At 41.4% G+C, this 14,058-nt stretch overlaps 1 protein-coding gene across 3 annotated transcripts in view; it reads left to right on the forward strand.

Annotated features, from left to right (window-relative positions):
* LNPEP (leucyl and cystinyl aminopeptidase) overlaps positions 1-6,233 on the forward strand; it is a 61,903-nt gene extending 55,670 nt beyond the window's left edge. For all 3 annotated transcript variants that reach the window (XM_038170913.2, XM_027446142.3, XM_038170914.2), the window contains one exon: positions 893-6,233. In XM_038170913.2, coding sequence (XP_038026841.2) covers positions 893-1,024 — 132 coding nt within the window. In that variant the 3' untranslated portion in view covers positions 1,025-6,233. The remainder of the gene's footprint in view (positions 1-892) is intronic.
* Positions 6,234-14,058: the final 7,825 nt, after the last annotated feature.

Below are 14,058 nucleotides of genomic sequence, written 5' to 3' on the forward strand. Positions count from 1 at the left end.
TAAGGCCCTTTTGAAAGCATATACAGCTATTTCTGTCCCTATGTCACACATGGGAAATATGTACATAAACATGTTGAAGATGACAGTCTGAATCAGCAGCAGAGCTGAATATACACAGTCAAGCACAGCTATCTGTTCATGTTGCTCTGGTTTCCTGTTCACTGGAACACTCCGTATCCCAAAATAGTGATAGCAAAATTTTGGTCTAGACCTTGTCAATAATCTGTGCTTTCTGCATCTGTGGAATGGCATGGAGAGCCATGAAGATTTGTTTTAGATTATTTTGTCTGTCAACAATCCCAAAGAGCTGTTGTGGAAGTTGAGTATAAGCTAAGATACAGTTACTAGCTGTTAGAAATTTGAGTCTTACCTCACAAGACCCTGAATGTATGGTGTCAAGAAAGGTTTATAGTTTAGTCTAATGCTTTCATTCAGAAAACTGGGTAGAGATGGCTTCTTACTGTATGAACAGTAGTATTTTAAGTGTAAGCATTGACAGTTAAAATGTTAAGTGGAAGTGGGGGGTCATTCAAGAGGACTGCAGTGGGTCACTAGTAACAATTAGTTCTTTTTCACACAAAAAACACCTCTCTTTCCAGAACTTACAGTGCTCTGTGAGTGCTCTGTAATTAATGTGATGAGTTACCAATATCTATCCAAACTATCTATATCCTATCTATACCAAAACTAATTTATTGAAACCAAAGGCGTTACTGCTGCTCTTCCCATTAAAGACGTTCTTGCATTTTGGAAAGCCAACTCTGGGAATTTTGTTTACTGCATAAATGTTTATGATTATCTGTTTCCAGCACATGTGTAGCCTTTGCTTCTGTACCTATTTGTGACATCTGTGTTGTTTTTTATTAACACTTTATTTTTTCTTGTCATTCAGGTGAAGACATTTTTTGAATCCAAGTCAGAAGAGAGTTCTAAACTGCGTTGTGTAAAAGAGGCACTTGACACAATTCAGCTCAATATCCAGTGGATGGAGAGGAACTTAGCGAAGCTACAAAAATGGCTGTAGTGCACGTAAAACTATGGCGTGTCAGCCATTTAGGAAATCTGTGGACAGTTGCTCTGTTTCTTTTGCAAAAGCCAGGGTGAAACCAGGCATTGCTGCAACATTGTTTGCACTATTAGAGAGTCTAGATAGCTCAGGGCATGTCTCACATAAATTTTGATTTCCCTCGAAGCATTTATGAGCAGGATGTATTTATTCTGAAACTGTTTTCATCTATAGACCAAACATCTCCATAAATTATATTATATATTATGAAATTTAATACCCTTTCATTTGGTATCATGTTCTTGATTTTCATCAGTGCGTTGATATTGACAGCATAAAGAAAGTTGCCATGAACTGTTAGTTTTCTGCAGACTGCTAGGTAATTAGTAGGGCTTTGTTACTGCAAAAAATACAGGTAGTTTCCACATTCGTAGATAGAGAAGCTGTTGTGAAACAAAGTCATACATAAGTATTACAGGATCTCATAAAGTACAGCAGTTTGAGGAGAGGTAAATACGGTCTGGATTTGAATTCAGTTTGGACTTCTGATTTTTCACTGTGTTGTTTGGGAATTGCATGAAAAATAAGAATAATACGTCATGCTAGTCATACACCTTTTGATGTTTAAAGTGGCTGGGCACTAATAGTTTGCATGGAAAGGAGAAAGCCAGACAGCAAAAACAAATGTTTTAGAGATGGAATTTCCAAAAACGATGTGGCCTTGAAACTTTTACTCTGAATTTATTAGACATCTTTGAGAATTGTGTTGTTAAACATCGGAGTGTAACTGATGTTGCTGTATTGATCTGTGAGCAACTACACAACTGCCATGAGAAGTTGTTAACAGGCCGGTTTATCTGTTAGACTGACTACTGAATTGTCTACTTCTGACTACTGATTTTGAATTTCACCACTTGTTGCAGAGGTCCTGCAATAAGTCAGTGTATCAGCCACTTCATTTGGTTAAGTTTATGCTTTTTTTCCCTTGCCTGTTACCTTTGATATCACAGTATAATTTCTGTACCTTGCTTACTCAGTATAGCGTTAGAAAGCTTCTCATTTAGACTTTAATGGTTTGTTCTACTGTTATGAAAAACCTTGTGTGACAAGTCTTCATACGCTTTAAAAGAAGGGGATCTAAATCATCATACTTTTTTTTTTTTTCTTTAAAAAAAAAAAAAGGGGGGGGGAATCTAAAAGCAGAGATGTGCCACATTAGAAAGCCAAAATACCAACTGTACAACCTTGTCTGTCAAAAGCAGTGAGAAAAGCCATTTCTGAGGCATAGCATGTACATAAAACACATGCAAGAGTAATCATACTTGTTTATGTGGTGATATGATGTTTTCAAATGTTCACTACTGTTACACCTTTTGTGGATTCACGCAAGCAGATTCAGACCTGTTGTCTTGTCAGCATCTAATATGTGATTCGATATGAAAACATTAAGGGTTAAAAGTTGAAAATTTTGAACAACACAAAGTTTTAATTTCAGTCAGAGCAAATTCTGAAGATAATAGTTTGAATGAGAGTTAAATTAGTGGACATAAAAATTTGTCAAAGGTAATTCAAACTGAAGGCTTTAATTGATGAAATCACAGCATTGGCTGCTCATTTAATTAGAAGAAATTGTAAGCTGTGATTGCTGAAGCCATGCCATACTTTTCCCGTCCTGACAGAATGGGAAATTATTGGAAAAGGAATTCCTCATGTTTTTACCAGTTCCCATTAAAAACTATGTCTGCAGTTCTAATCTTGAAATTGTTAGAAAGTGTGTTAGGTTATGAGCATGCACAAACATTTGTTTGCCCCAGAGGCTCAGAAAAGAGCAGTTTTCACAAGTACTGAAGAAGGAATGTAAACACTGAAAGTAGATCATACTGTCCTAATTCCATAAAAGTCATGCAATTAAAATGGTAATTAGTTATGTTCTCTGATTATTTTTTTTACAAACTTCCATGTCTTGTGGTATTATTTCTTAGTTTATTTTAAACCTTTATGCTCTCTGCAGAAATATGAATTCCATATTTGTATATTTGTGTGTATATATGTAGTTGTCATCTATTTTCCTTTACAGTCACTTCCTAATATTAAATGAGAAAACAGTAGTATGCTTTCACTTTTCTATCCCCTCACATTTCTTTTTACTTCAGCCCTGACTGCAGTACTGAGGTATATAAAATTTCAAAAGGAAACTCCGGAGGAAGATCCCATCTTCCTCCTGATTTCTGCTGTAGGATTATAGATTTTATTCAGATGCTTTACTGATAATTAGCTCTTAGCAAGGAAAAAGCATGCAGCTGAGTTTTAGGCTGCAAACTGTACCAAGACCATCTGGAAAGTCAGGGGAGGGAAAGGTTTATAAATATTTTTTATTTCACTTTTTGCTGCATTTGACGGCTTTTTTTTTTTTTTTTTTCTAATAGGTAATAATTTCAGTGTATCCATTGTAGAGGTTTTTAAATTATTTTTTCTGTCATGGAGTCTATAACCTTAATAAAACTGTGCTGGAGTCCTCCTTCCAAGGGAAATGCTTAAATATACTTCTCTGTTATTGAGATTATTGGGAACTGATGAAGGTTGGAATGGTTAAGGCATGAGCAATGAACTGCCCTTTAGAGCCACATCTGTCATGCCTTACTGCAAAGGAATGAAATCTTGCTAGTTCCTTGAGTTTTCTTTGGCTTCTGGTCAAATGAAAAACATATTGTAGCCAAAAGGACCTCTTCACTTAATTTCCATAGTATTTTTTAGCTAAAACTTACTGAGCTAATATTTTTTATATATCTTAGGCCATTCTTATTTTACAGCAGAAGAGCTTTGCAGTGAAAAGCTGTGAGTTCAAATGCTACTAGCTTTGTATCATCTCCTGCAATGTAAAATTATAGTGTTTAATAAATTGGAACTATAGTATATGTTCAGATGGGCTACATCAATTACTGTCTTCAAAGCCATTATGCACTGATTGTCTTGTTTCTTTCCAGTATCCTCTGTTTATAATGAACGCACTTGTAATTTTAAGAGCTAATTGTGGTGAAAAGCAAATATGCATGTATGTATATTTTACTGCTATAAATGAATCAAAAATAAATACTTTTCCTATGTAAAATTAGCCTACCAGGAAAAGTGTAAGCAAGCAGTTGAGCTCTTAACGTTGTCCCTGGAAAAAGGATTGCTCCCTCTGCCAGTTCAGCTTTTATTTTTATTTAGAGATGGAAAAAGTGCAAGCAGAAAAGTATGAGATTTCTTCTAATGTGTGAAAAGACGGTAACATATGGAATGAAGGTGTTTAAAATAAGTTTAATTTTTCTGTGTAACCAGTCGTAGAGATAGATGGTCATTGTGCCTTATGGCTTATTATCGAAGTGATATGCTAGACAGTATGTTAGAATAAACATCCTGTTTTCCTGCAGGAGCTGACTGAGGTCTTGTTCTTAGAGGTTGTTGAGACTTGTCTCTCTGAGCGTTATTCAGTGCTGCTAATGGGAAAGCAGACTGCAATTGCTGAGGGTTCGTTGTTGTTACACAGATTGTTTCACGGGTAACTGAAGTTTGTCAGAGGGAGTACACTGAGCAGTGTTGGCTTTTGTTGCATCCTATAAATACGATATTAAATTGTACTTCAGCGTATAAATTTTCCAGCTATGGAACTACTACATACGTAAACTTTGGTAAAATAACGTTGCATCTCCTCCTGAGTACTGTATTGCTGTCAAGCTCGTTCTGTTGTAAACTAATCCTTCTAGAAGAAACTAAAACTTTCTTCTTGTCCACTCCTATATGGAAATCACTCACTTGCTGGAGAGCCAGCTTGTTTAGACTGGAATTTCTGCATTAATTATCAGACTTGGCACTCAGAAGGTGTAGAAAGATACTGTCTACCATAGGAAAGGAGAACTTTTCAGATCTTGAGGTATTTGAGACACATAATTCTGAACATACATTGTAGAAATGATCTATGAAGAACCTAATGCCTAATAATTCCTCCCTAATCATGGGGGGAATAATTTTCTTTTGTTGGCTAACAGATGTAGGAAGTGTAACTTGAATCTGTATCTTTTACATGTTCTCCCTTTGGTGGAACATTCCATATTCTGACAGGTTGTACCATCCTTCCTTTGCTTTGCTGGAAGATATCCTTCTTTGCACTCTGAAATTTAAATTAATGCTCAGTAACCATTCTTATTTGTATGCACTTGTTGCATTCAGTCACGTACATTTTAGCTTTTCCACATAATCCATGCATCATGTAGTACATTCAGTTCTCGACATGCTAAATGTTTATTTTTTGACATTTTGACAAGTGCATACATAAGCTTATTTTTAATAGTTATATTTATACCTATCACTTTCATCACGATGCTACTAAATGTTCAAAGATTTCTGTTACTTTTTTATGTCGTGGAGTCACATGATTTCTAGGGGGAAAAAAAGTACATTTACCATATTAAACTCTCAGGTCATATTGCTAAAGAATTTAAATCTCTAATTTTGCTGTGTTATTTAAACCTGCTGTTGTACTAGATGTATTGACTTTTATATGTGACAATTTAACTTTGTTTGATGCAGAATAGGAGACAGGCATCTTTTTCGAATTAGTGATGGTGGCATTAAACAAATCACAATACAATCTTAAGTATATAGTTTTATAAAAAAAAAAAAATATAGTGGCTTGAATGGATTGAAACACAGTAATTCGAATTGAATTTGTAAAAATGAAGTACAGATTTTCCATTCCAAGAATTGAAGACTGGAGGGGTTTGAATATATAGTGTAAAACAAATTTTTGCAGTGAGAACTGAGCCCTGTCTTCATTTAGTCAAGGTTAAGTTAGGTATCCCTGAAAAATACCTTATAAGTTAATTTGGAAATGCTATATACTGTAGGTACTTGTAATGGGTTAGTCTTTGTATTTTAAACACTGTAAAAATATATAAGACAATGTAAATTCACAGGTGTCTGAACTGTGAGTGGTAACATTTCAGGTTGTAAAATACCTGCCTTCAGATGGGGATTTGAATATTGTGTGCGTGTGTGTGTGCGTGTGTATGTATAGATAGACATAAAATATGCAAAGTTGTCTGTTTCATTTGTAAAGGGAAGAGAAGCTTATTTTCTTTATATTTCAGAGAAATGTTTTTGCATATTACCAGCACTGATTTGAAAGGCATGTGTACTGCAAACACTATTGCTTTTTGTGAGATGGAAATAAAGTATTTCAATATAAGCTTTTCTTTGTGGTATTTTTTAAAAACATCATAAACAAGTTTGTTTGAAAGTTTGTAACACCTTTAAAAAAATCAAACTCTGCACTTCACTATTTCATCTGCAGCAGAATTTTATGGGTAAATTCCATCCACCAAAATCTCACCAGTATCTAATTACAATTAAAAGGTAAAAGCCATTTTTGGATTTCTTTCTTATCTTAACCAAAGACAATAATACTAAAAGATTGTCATATGAACTTGAATTGCTTGAACAGTAGAGTACTTCGACAGTTCACAGATTCTCAGCGTTAGAGCTCGCACTCCTTGATCTCAAGGTAGGTCTTAGCGCTTGTGTTTAAAATGGTTTAAGCAAAGGTTGGGATACGTGGAATCCTAGGAGAGCAGCAGAAAGAAATGGGAAAAAGCAAAAAAGAAAAAATGCTGACATCTCCAAACTGAGGGCGGAGGCCTGGTGGAGCAGCTGGGACTGGAAGAATGTACTGCCAGTTTTCCCAGGAGGCAGTAAAGAGCAGAGAAAGTTTTTGTCAGGTATAGACAGAGGAAAGTTCGTGCAATTCCATGTGCTCTAGAGGATGTGAAAAATTTCATGGGCCTCTGATCAGAGAAAAAAAAAAAAAAAAAAAGCTGTAGTGAACTGAGAAAAGCATGGGAGAGATTGGGAACTGAAGCATGTGGCAGGCTAAAGGTATAATTAAGGTTTGAGAAACATATTTTGGGTAGGATGGTATAATCTCTGCATATTGATGTGTTTATGATGCTGGATAGGAGATAGAATAACACACAAAAATATAATGTAACCTGAGAAAGTACATAAAAAATAAAATGAAAGTGGGAAGTTGTTTTAGCTGTTTTCTCTATTCACATGAAAATGCATTCTTTGAAGCATAATAATATGCTTTGGATGAAGATTTGCACCCAGTGCAACTGATAGAAAGGGACACAATTTCATCCCCCTGTGCTGATGGCGGGGGGAGGCTTGGTTCAGGCACTGACTGACACAGGGACCTGAGACTTCCTCCTCCTCATGAAGTAAGTTCTATTCTGACTCATTGTAGGGACTCGTAAATAGTGTTAACTTTGTACATTAATTTATTGCTTTTCCACATTCAAACACACTGTTCATATGGAAAGGAGTTCTATTTAAAGAAGGATTTCTGTCCTAGAAGACAGTAGGTTTTCAAGTTCCTGTCATTAATAATGAGTGAGCAGTACCCTAGCAAAAGCAATTTATACTCTGGCTGCAGAGATCTGTACTCTGATGTTCTTTAATTCAGCTGTTGGCAATAACCTGGGTGGGGTGGATGGGCCTTGGCAGGCCACCAGGTGCCCACCCGGCTGCTCTCAGTCCCACTCCTCAGCAGGACAGAGGGAGAAGATAAGGCAGAAATGTTTCTGGAGCAAGGTAAGAGATACAGAGTTTGTATCTGGTAAGCAAAAGATACACAAATCAGGGAGAGTATTGCCAGTGAAAAATTTGAGTAGGGTGGTAAGAAACAAAACTAACATCTTCCTCCGCCACTTATCGTCCCAGGCCCAGCTTTACTTCTAATGTTTCTACCTCCTCTGCCACCTAGTGTAAGGTGATGGAGGATGGTGGTTGGGTCCCTGTCACTTCATCTCTGCTGCTCCTTCCTGCTCATACTCTTACTCCAGCATGGGTTTCTCCTATGGGATGCCATTCTTTGTGCTCTACTGTGGACATTTCCAATGGGCTGCAGTCCATCAGGAACAGAGTGCTCCTGTACTGCTGCGGGGGCTCTCCATGGGCTGCAGCCTCCTCCAGGCCACATCCACCTGTTATAAATGGCTCAGGATTCAAATTAGGATTAAATAAAAAAATAGGATTTATTAGAAAAATATAAAGGAATAGAGGTAAGCAAACAGCGCTGGGTTCACCGGGAGTCTCCGCTCCACCAGGACGCACACCAGTTACATCAAGCAGCTGATTTTTATGCTCCTAGACTAATACATATTCATTACTACTTCTAAAAAAAAAATAGATTATTATAATTAGCTTCCGGGGTCCAGTCCCTCCTACTGGAGCATGCGCATCAGTCTCCTCTGGGGGTCTCTAGGGGTCTTTCATGCTGAAGGCTCGTAGTCTTCCTCTCACCCTTTGTACTTACTTGGCACTATTCCAAGTTTATGGAACACTCTCTGTACACTCTCCACAGGTGTTGTCTCCCAACCGTCCTTCAGCTTCTTTTTTCTTCCTCTTAATCTCTTGGCCCCCCCGGCCAGATACCAAGGATCCACATAGTATCTCATAACAGTCACCAGCAGTCACCAGTTATTATCAGTTGTTCTGAAACTCCCAAACAGGTTGACGACTCACGAGCAATTAAAACATTCTTTCCCAGCTATTCACAGTCATCTATATAACATCTATAGCAGTGTTAAATCAATCTCGAAGAAGACAGAAAAAAACTGTAACTGTTAGAACTAGAAGTCAGGAATAACAAAAGCAAACAGGTTCATAAATTTAAGGAGTATTTTCTGAAGACTTGATAAATTGACTGGAATGAGGGGGAGACTGGGACACACTGCATCTGTGGTTCAAGAACTAAATTGCCAGTGCAGGGCCCAGAGGCAGACAGGATTCAAACAGAATTATTCTTTATGGACACAAATTTATAGACACGAATTTATGGACACGAATTGGAATTGTTAAAACATTCCTCACACACCTGCTCCAGCGGGGGCTCCTCCACCCATGGGGGGGCTGCAGCGTGGAGATCTGTTCCATGGGGGACCCATGGGCTGCAGGGGGACAGCCTGCTCCACCAGGGGCCTCTCCCTGCACAGCCCGCAGGGGAACTGCTGCTGCCTGCCTGCAGCACCTCCTGCCCTCCTGCGGCACTCACCTGGGGAGCTGCAGGGCTGCTTCTCTCACGCTTTCACAATCCTCTCTCTCTCGGCTGCTGTTGCACAGCAGTATTTTCCCCCCTTCCTTAAATCTGCTCCCCCGAAGCCCACCCAGCAGCACTCCCTGCCTCGGCTCTGGCCAGCAGCAGCTCCTTTTTGGAGCCATCTGGAGCTGGCTCTGCTCTGATGCTGACAAGATGGGGCTGCATTCATTTCCAAACTGGCTGTCATAAAGGCCTTCACCTTTGCATTACATTGAGGCAGCGGTGATCTCAGCCTTGTTGTAGTTCTCTGCGTAATGTAGCTCCCAAAAGAGATCCCAAGGTCCAGAACAGACATGGAAATAACTGGGGGGTTGTAAGGAAAACAATTGTATTCCATCCTACAGCAACACCAGAGCTGTCTGGAGAGTTTAGGAGTCATCTGAATTTTGTTATTTGTGTTTGATCTGAACTAAGGAAGAAAGGACCAGTTACTAGAAAAGAATGCATGCCTGACAATGATACAACCAGATGGGAGGCTGTTTGATCTGGGTCTGTGGGTTTTGGATCTGTACGCTGTTGAGGAGCTTGTTGGAATTCTGATTACAGAATCAAGAACCTCCAGAAAGTGCAGGACGCCAGTGCTGGATGGAGAGCACGGCTCACACTTTGACGCTTCCTGGGACTGCCTAGCACATGAACAGGTCTCGGCCCAAAATGGCTGTGCTTCAAAAAGGTTGCCCTCTCTCAAGCATTTGCTGCTCTGCACTTCCTTTTCTTTCACTGGAGAGTCAGATCAATTGGTTGCTTTGCACTTGGACATGTTCCTTGGAAAGCTGCTTAAACTCTCTTCAAAGCCTGGACTACCTGGGAATTGATTGCTTCCTCTAACTGGCACTGATGCTGTAGCTGGATCCCTCAAAATCCCATTTGACTGCTTCTGCTTCCTGAGCAGGTGACAGAAACTTTCACAAGCAGAGAGCAGAGAAGAAGGAGTTGGAGTTCTGCATAGGGGAAATATTTGGAAGTTTTGAAGATGTTTCCCCTGCTCAGCTGCCAACCCTACGTTAACCAATCACCTGATCTTTTGCATTCCAGTGTGAGGAAGGTTTTAGCAATTCGTGTCAATAGAGAGCTTGAAGGGAAATGCGTTCCTTTCATACATTGTAAACTTTGATTCTTGCCCTATTTGGAAGACTGAGCCATTTATAACACCAGCAAAAGTCTCAAATCAGTTAGGAAGGAAAGTTAGTTCTGAAAATACTCAGTCACCTCTGTGCATGCCAAACCCTTAATGGCACTGTGCAAAACGCAGATTGCAGGGATGAATCGCGTTGTGGAATGAATGGCAACATACATATTTGGCTCCAGATCCAAAATGTCACTTCTTTGGCCATTTTATTTAGGGTAGCACACCCCTCCCCTCCCATTCCCTCCCTGGCCCATTCCTTACTTCCCACCAATACCCACCCCCTCCCTCCCCTCCCCTCCCCAAAACTCCACTCCCCTCCCCTCCCCTCCCCTCCCCTCCGCTCCCCTCCCCTCCCCAAAACTCCCCTCCCCTAAACTCCCCTCCCCTCCCCTAAACTCCCCTAAACTCCCCTAAACTCCCCTCCCCTAAACTCCCCTCCCCTCCCCTAAACTCCCCTCCCCTAAACTCCCCTCCCCTCCCCTAAACTCCCCTCCCCTTTCCTAAACTCCCCTCCCCTAAACTCCCCTAAACTCCCCTAAACTCCCCTCCCCTAAACTCCCCTCCCCTCCCCTAAACTCCCCTCCCCTCCCCTAAACTCCCCTAAACTCCCCTAAACTCCCCTCCCCTCCCTTAAACTCCCCTCCCCTCCCCTAAACTCCCCTAAACTCCCCTAAACTCCCCTCCCCTCCCCTAAAGTCCCCTAAACTCCCCTAAACTCCCCTCCCCTAAACTCCCCTCCCCTCCCCTAAACTCCCCTCCCCTCCCCTAAACTCCCCTAAACTCCCCTAAACTCCCCTCCCCTCCCTTAAACTCCCCTCCCCTCCCCTAAACTCCCCTAAACTCCCCTCCCCTCCCCTACACTCCACTCCACTCCCCTATGCTCCCCTACACTTCCCTCCTCTACACTCCCCTACACTCCCCTCCTCTATGCTCACCTCCCCTACACTCCCCTACACTCCCCTCCCTAGACTCCCCTCCCCTACATTCCCCTACACTACACTCCCCCAAACCCCCTACACTACACTCCCCTGCACTCCCCTCCTCTATGCTCATCTCCCCTGCACTCCCCTCCCCTGCACTCCCCTCCCTACACTATCCTCCCCTACACTCCCCTCCCCTACACTCCCCTACACTCCCCTCACTATCCTACACTATCCCAACACTATCCTACACTAGCCTACTCTCCCCTACAATGCCCTACATGCCCCTGCCCTGCCCTGCCCTCCCCTCCCTTTCCCTCCCTTTCCCTCCCCTTCCCTCCCCTTCCCTCCCTTCTTGTCCTTTTCTTTCCCCCTCTCTTCTCTTCTCTTCTCCCCTCTTCTTCTCCCCTCTTCTCCTTCCTTTCACGGATCTGAACGCAGAAGGGGGAGAAGCGTAACTCCACATCGCTTCAGTCGCTCTGGCAGCTTGTGTCACTGGCTGATCCATGGGAATCCATCAGCAGCAATCGGAAGCCTTCCAGCTGCTGTGGGACCAGTCAGGGAACAGTCTCAAACTGGGAAGCGCTGACTTCCTTCCTTCCGCGGCTCAGACAGGTGACTTTCAATTTCGCCCTGGCTGGGTTGTGTCCCCTTGCTCTGTCCCCACCTACACTGCAGTTTGGTTTAGAAGCAGCAGCACGGTTTGGAAGTAGTTCCACTACTTCCATTTTCGGTGATTTGGCTTGGCTCGCCAAGTGGTTTCTGTCAACAGAACACAAGAAGGAGATCTTGGTTAGAAACAACTACATGAGGAGCTCCTTTCCACATGGGCAATGAATATTTATCCTTTCCTAATGGAGACTACAGTGTAAGAGATAAGGACAGATCATTCCGAGAGATTTTTCAGAGAATTGTCCCTTGGGGGTGCTTAGTCCAGAGGACCAGAGTTCATCTGTCCAAAGTACACCATGGAAGCACTCTGAATTACTTCCTAACAGAAGCATGGCCTTACCATGTCTGATAGGGCTTTGGCTGGTTTCAGCGTTCTTCTTCACTTCGTAAATACCTACATTAAGTACTGTCCTATCAAGCAAATACCTTATTCTCTTGATATCTCTGAGTTGATGGAAGACCCAAGACACTTGGCTCTTCACATCATTGGAAGAACCAAGTGTACTTCCAATATTCACAGCTTCGGAGGAAATGGAGATGAGGTTGAGAGTGGATGAAAAACACCAAGTGTTCTTCCCATCTTCACAGCTTCTAAGCAAGTGGAGATGAGGCTGTGCAAGAACCAAACAAACTGCTGATCCAGAAGCAGCCTAAAGACTGTCTTTAACCAGGGCCTTGCATTCTTCATCTTTCTACCATTACTCGCCTTCACGGGCATGATCCTTATCTTATTGACTTCCTACCACTACAGCAACGCACCTGCTTCTCTCACAAAACTTATGGGTGGGAACTGGAAAGATTCACCAGCATTCTGTATTTCACTCCTCATCTCAATTCTCTTTTGGCCTGCGAAGCTTTTCAGATCAGAGATGAAGATCAGATGTAATCTGGAGTTTGGGATACTGCAAAGGAAAAGAAGAATCATCCTGAGAACTCTTTTCAACCTCACTTGCAAGCGCCAAAGTCAAGAATACCAAAAGGAAAAAGGATGCCACTTGATCGTGGTAAGCATAAATTTGAGCACAGGTCTCCTCTAAGTGAAGCGAGGTTAAACAGGTTCCAAACAAGGTTAAGGAGCACACCCACAATCATTTCCATAAAACTGTGCTTTCAAACAAATGGTTGAAAGATTTAGATTTTCTTACAAGCGACGAATGAAAAATAAAGAAAGAAAAGAAAATGACCAGGACATGCAGTCTAGCTTACTCTAGCTTACTTTGCCTAGTTCAGAATCTGCGTCTTGGGTCACAATCAGGAAGCAGCATTGTGCAGAAATGCCAAAGCCTCCCCAGACTTGTTCTATCTTCATCAACAAGGGCTTTGATACTGCTGCCTCCTCAGCAACATCGGCAATTGACTAGGAAAGTTGGTGTCCACCAGGTCAAATCAGGACTAGGAAATCCCTCTTGCCACAACTGCACACTTGCACCAGAGTTGGCAGGTCAGAGCGATGGACAGAGAAGCATCTAGAAGAGTGTTAGAAAACAGACTTTAGAACAGATTTCCATCAGCCCAGGAACAATTACTTGCTCATCCCTTCAGACTGAACTCTAAGTAGAAGCAGGTGATCCCAAGCTGCATTCCTGACATCTATGCTGCAAAGTCATCAAATGTGACATGTTATTCTACCAGTCTGTAATGAACATAAACAAGAGTTTGAGTTGAGGATGTTGGTTTAGAATCAAGCTCAAAGTGTTAGTCCTTGGATATGTTTTTGTCTGCAAGTGTTTTCACTGTTTCCCAGACAATGTCTCCAGCAAGCTAGCTGTTTGTTTCATTTGTTCTGTTCTGTTTTGTTCTGTTCTGTTTTGTTTTCTCAGTAAGGTTTCTTAGAGAGATAAGATTGAAGTGATCGTATTGCATGCCCATCCATCCCTCCCCTTTGCTTGTCCAGAGCTTTTACCTTGTCTACCACGATGCATGAACTTGGTCATAGGCACAGTTGTTTCAAAGACATTCTGCTGCTCGACCTGTTGTGAAAACAGAGAGCTAAGTATTTGGACGAGAACATGCTTCCACCTGCACTATGACCTCCACAACTAGATATGGAGCCATATCAGCCAGAAGGAAGTTTCCTTCACAGCTGCTGCTTCTTACACTATCTGGACTCTTACTTTTACTCTTACTTGCCTTTCCTGCATTAGCACAAAAAAAAAAAAAATAAAAAAATTTTGGAGATTACCTTTGCCATCTG

This window comes from Anas platyrhynchos, chromosome Z (genome assembly GCF_047663525.1).
Source record: "Anas platyrhynchos isolate ZD024472 breed Pekin duck chromosome Z, IASCAAS_PekinDuck_T2T, whole genome shotgun sequence".
Lineage (NCBI taxonomy): Eukaryota > Metazoa > Chordata > Aves > Anseriformes > Anatidae > Anas > Anas platyrhynchos.